This window comes from Eucalyptus grandis, chromosome 3 (genome assembly GCF_016545825.1).
Source record: "Eucalyptus grandis isolate ANBG69807.140 chromosome 3, ASM1654582v1, whole genome shotgun sequence".
NCBI classification, from domain to species: Eukaryota; Viridiplantae; Streptophyta; class Magnoliopsida; order Myrtales; family Myrtaceae; genus Eucalyptus; species Eucalyptus grandis.
Genome location: NC_052614.1, coordinates 39,262,854 through 39,267,575, shown reverse-complemented (window position 1 = coordinate 39,267,575; position 4,722 = coordinate 39,262,854). Strand labels below are relative to the sequence as shown.

At 40.9% G+C, this 4,722-nt stretch overlaps 1 protein-coding gene across 1 annotated transcript; it reads right to left on the bottom strand.

Moving 5' to 3' along the window:
- Positions 1–589: 589 nt before the first annotated feature.
- LOC104439615 (putative receptor-like protein kinase At3g47110) lies at positions 590–4,106 on the bottom strand. Its single transcript, XM_010052654.3, has 2 exons — positions 1,127–4,106; positions 590–948 (listed from the first exon to the last, which is right to left on the bottom strand). Exons 1-2 carry the CDS (start codon positions 4,104–4,106, stop codon positions 590–592), a joined length of 3,339 nt encoding a protein of 1,112 aa, XP_010050956.2.
- Positions 4,107–4,722: the final 616 nt, after the last annotated feature.

Below are 4,722 nucleotides of genomic sequence, written 5' to 3'. Positions count from 1 at the left end.
TGATTTATTCTAGATAAGTTTTTTTTTTATGCCTTTTTATGTCATACTAATGAATTTTCTTCATTTGTTTTGTTTTGTGTTTTTTAACTGTTTGATACGAAAATGACATTATTGAACTATAATGTAATTTAAAATAGCGGCAGTGAAATTTTCCAGTGCAGACCTATTTTTTATACCACTAAGGTCGTGTTCAATTTATTTATGACTTACAATAAGGTGGGAGGTCTTGTAGATTAGGTGGTGATTATACTAAAAATAGGGATTTTAAAAGTCTGTACGGCAATCCAGAAACCGAAAATATCGAAGCTCTGCTGAATGTCGCAATGAAGAATTAGTTCTAAACATTCATTTCGACATTCTGACATTGAGATGGGTGTTATACCTTCCGAAGTCGGACATGAGTTGAGAATTTCGTTGGGTCAAATGTCAACGCATGAAAATGTTATCGCGATTTTAAGTGTTTTTCTCCGATTCAGAAAACTCGGAAGATTAGAAACTTTATAGCAGATGGCTATACAGAATGCCGTGAAAAGGAAATGACCATGTACAAACTAAGATGATACTATGCCCATATTCTACGTACTGCTCTCTACCTTATTTTCTTGTCAAGTAGTGACAACTTGATCTTGTTGAGCTTAACCATGATAGTTTTCATGTCCATTCTTTCCTCAGGCAAGTCCTTCGAGCATTCTAATCCTAACTCTAGGATCGATAAAACTATACTCTCGAGTTCCGGAGGTGTCAAATCTTCATGTTTCATGATAATGAGTTTGCTATCCATGATGTCAAGCACTCTGTTTGGAGTCGCTGCACCTACCCATTGCCTCAAGCTCATATCCGCATCAAACATTTCATCGGTTGGCTTCTTACTAGTTATCACTTCCAACAGCAATATGCCGAAACTATAAACATCTCCTTTTGTCGAGACTTTTCCTTCCAAACCGTACTCTGCAAGCGTCATAGTTTGTGAAAAAAGATCCAAAAAGAACATCAGCGATGGATCTTTTTTCTTTTTGGGCATAAATAATAAGACCGAGAGGCATATGAGTGTTAATGTATCTCTATTATATTGTACCATTATACTGGGAATCAAAGCCCAAATTAGCTAAAATTTTGACAAATATACCTGGAGCAATGTATCCAATCGTGCCGAGAGTTTGGGTTTGTGTTTCAAGCTTGTTCTTAGCCAAAATCTTTGCAATTCCAAAGTCGCAGACTTGTGCGACCAGGTCCTCATTTAGAAGAACATTGCTAGGCTTCAGATCACAGTGCACAATGGGTTCTGGTTGGCGATGGTGGAGATAATCGAGTGCCGTTGCGATGTCGACCACTAAATTCACTCGCTGATGGAGACCCAAGTCGCGGTTATTGGAGTGGAGCCACTTCTCCAAGCTCCCATTGGGCACATATTGGAGCACCAGAGCTCTTAGATCGGCATTCGTGCAAGAGCTAATCACCTTGACGAGATTCCGGTGCCGGATTTTACGGAAAACCTCGCATTCTGCATCAAAACTTTTCAAGGCGCCTTCAATATGGAGATTTAGTACTTTGACCGCAACGTCAGTCCTGTTGGCCAGAGTCCCTTTGTATACAGAGCTAAAGCTTCCTGCTCCGAGTAAGTTGCTTTCGCTGAAGTTGTTCGTAGCTGAGCAAAGCTCCCGATATGTAATCATTGGGTGGTTAATTCCAAGCAGGATGCCCACCGAAACTGGAGCTCTTTTAATCGTGTTTCCATTCTTTCTAAGCAAGCAAATGACAATGACCGAAAGTATAGCAGATGCAATTGGCAACATAACGTATAGTAACCATAGCCGCTTGTCCCTTGATTTCTTTTCATTTACTTTGCAAGTTGGGACTTCAAATATTGCATTTCCACAGAGCGCTTCATTCCCAATGAAGGAGAGAGCTGAGAAATTTCCAAAGGATCCGCCATTAGGAATTTCTCCCGACAGCCTATTAAATGACAAGTTCAAATTTTGCAGAAATCTAAGTTTTTTGATGGACTTGGGTATTGCGCCTGACAACTCATTGTAGGAGAGATCGAGGAACTCCAACCCTTTGAGGTCACCGATCGATGGCGGTATTGATCCTTCAAACGAGTTCCCTGACAAGTGGAGAGAAACAAGACTCTCTAACCCCCGGATGGAACTAGGTATGGTGCCGGTAAGTCCGTTCTGAGAAAGATCGATGCCGTTCATAGCTCTCATTTTCCCTATATCCAATGGTAGATCTCCAATGAAAGAATTGTGTGACAAATTGAGGAAGATGAGTCCTTGAAGACTCCACAGGCTAACTGGTACGATCGATGTCAAGTTATTCCAACTTACTATAAATTCTTGAAGGCTGCTCAAGTTTCCAATGCAATTCAGGATCGATCCCGATAAACTATTTTGTTGGAGAAACAAAATTCCTAAACTTGTCAAGTTGCATATCTCGTCGGGGATCGGTCCTTCGAGATGGTTGTTATCGAGATGCAGCCTTTGCAAGCTTTCTAGTCCTCTGATTGATGATGGGATGTTGCCATCTAGATCGTTGTCATTCAACCATAGTGTAGTCAATCTCTTCAAGGAACCCATTTCCTGAGGAATGCGACCTCTAATTTGACAGTTGGGAGCATCTAGAATTTGTAGGGAACTCGAGAAGTTTTTGATAGATTTTGGTATGGAGCCGCAAAGGGGGTTGCTTCCCAGAGCCAACAATCGTAGCGATTGGCAATTTGATAAAGCAGATAGAAAACTAAGCTCCGAACTATGAGTCTCACCTGTTAGCTGATTTGATCCAGCCTCAAAGAATCTGAGGTTCTTCAAGTTGCCCAAACTCATGGGTATGGGTCCGCTGAGTTGATTGTACCCGGCACTGAAAAGTATTAGGTTCGTAAAATTTGAAATATATTGTGGGATGTTGCCACCAAAACTATTAAAACTGAAAGAGAGCATTTCCAAATTTGGAAGGCTCTGTTCGTTACCCGGGAAAAAGCTTCCAGAGAAGGAATTGGAGGCCAAATCAAGTTTTCGTAGAGAAGAAACATTAAAAATTTCTTGAGGCACTTTGCCTGTTAGCAAATTGCTCTGAAGGCTCAAATATTTCAGATTGACCAACTTGCCAATCTCACTCGGAATGTCACCTCCGATATAGTTAGATGTTACATCCAAAAATTGCAGGCTTGACATGTTACCGATGGTTCGAGGAATCGTGCCAGTCAAGTTGCTTTTCCTGAGGTAGAGCTCCAGTAGCTTTTGCAACCTGTCAATGTCTCGAGGAAAGCTTCCCTGAAAACGATTGTATGACAACGCCAATATGAGAAGCTCTTTGCATTGGGTTAGCGTCTCTGGTATCACGCCGTTGAACTGGTTATCAGATAGTTCAAGTATCTGAATGCTAGGCCAGCAGGAGCAAAGATTGGAGGGAAGACCCCCTGAGAGATCATTATGCATCAAGTCAACAATGGTGAGTGATTTATTGAAAAGTGTCGGAGGAATCGAGCTTGTGAGATTGGCCGAGGACAAACTAATGAACTGCAATGTGGATATATTGCCCAGGAAGCTTGGAATTTGACCACATAAGGGGTTGAGGCTAAGATATAGTAGTTGTAACTTAGGGAAGGCGCCGAATTCTCTCGGTATGCCACCCGTTAGCCTATTCCCTGCGAGTGACATCTCTTCAAGATTTTGGCATTGGGCTAAGTCAAAAAGAATGTTTCCTTCAAACTGGTTATGTTGGAGCAAGAGTTCTTTTAGGCGGTGCAAACGACCAATTTCTATAGGAATTCTCCCATGGAAACTGTTGTTGCGAAGATCAAGAGAAGCAAGGAAAGAAAGATTGCCTAGATAAGGAGAAAGCCTCCCTTGGAGACCCATGTGCGAGAGGTCTAAAGCTGTGACTCTCTGCCTATGGTTGCTGCAAAAGATGCCGATCCATTCACAAAAATTTGCTTCGGTGGTCCAATTGCCACCTTTGATCGTGTTTGTCGGGTCGACTTCGATCGCCGATTTGAAGTGGAGAAGAGCCACTTGATCAGTGAAGTTGCTAGAACAGAAGACGGGCTGAAACATTGATAAGGAAGCCAAGATAACATTAAGAAATGTTATGAAGATGAACTTCTCCATAATGAACGGTGTATCTTTTGAGTGCCTCAGTAGAAGGTTAGTTAATTAGGACCTATTCTCAGTATTTAATATAAAAAGAACCAAATGATTGTCTCAATTTATATAATAAAAAAATTGTAAAGAAAGACAAACTACCAAATGATTCCCCACATGGGGTCTCTACGGAAAAACAGTAGGTTGCTATTCAATGTCAGGGACCTGACAAACTATACGATCCACATTTCAGATATACTCATAAATTGAAATTTTGTTTTGAGCGTAAAAGTTCTATTATGATAATCCCAACTCATTGGCTCTTTAATATTTAAAAGGATGCTATTCACAATACCCCACAAATTAACCCAATTTATAATCATGTAGTGAGATCTTCCGTGAACGAGGGGAAGTTGGAGAACCCTTCAATCACGTTTAATTTAGTAGCCCCTTCTTTATGTTTACATGTACACACTTATTTTCAACTCCACGAGGGTATAAATGGACCTTTGACTAATGCTCCAAGGCATGAATGTGAAAAGGTTGTGTGATGAATGCCGTAACCTTCCCGTGGGGAGTGATTGGAAGTTTCTAATGTTGGAAGAGATAATGATACTAGTAGTCTATCAACTTTTATCCATGT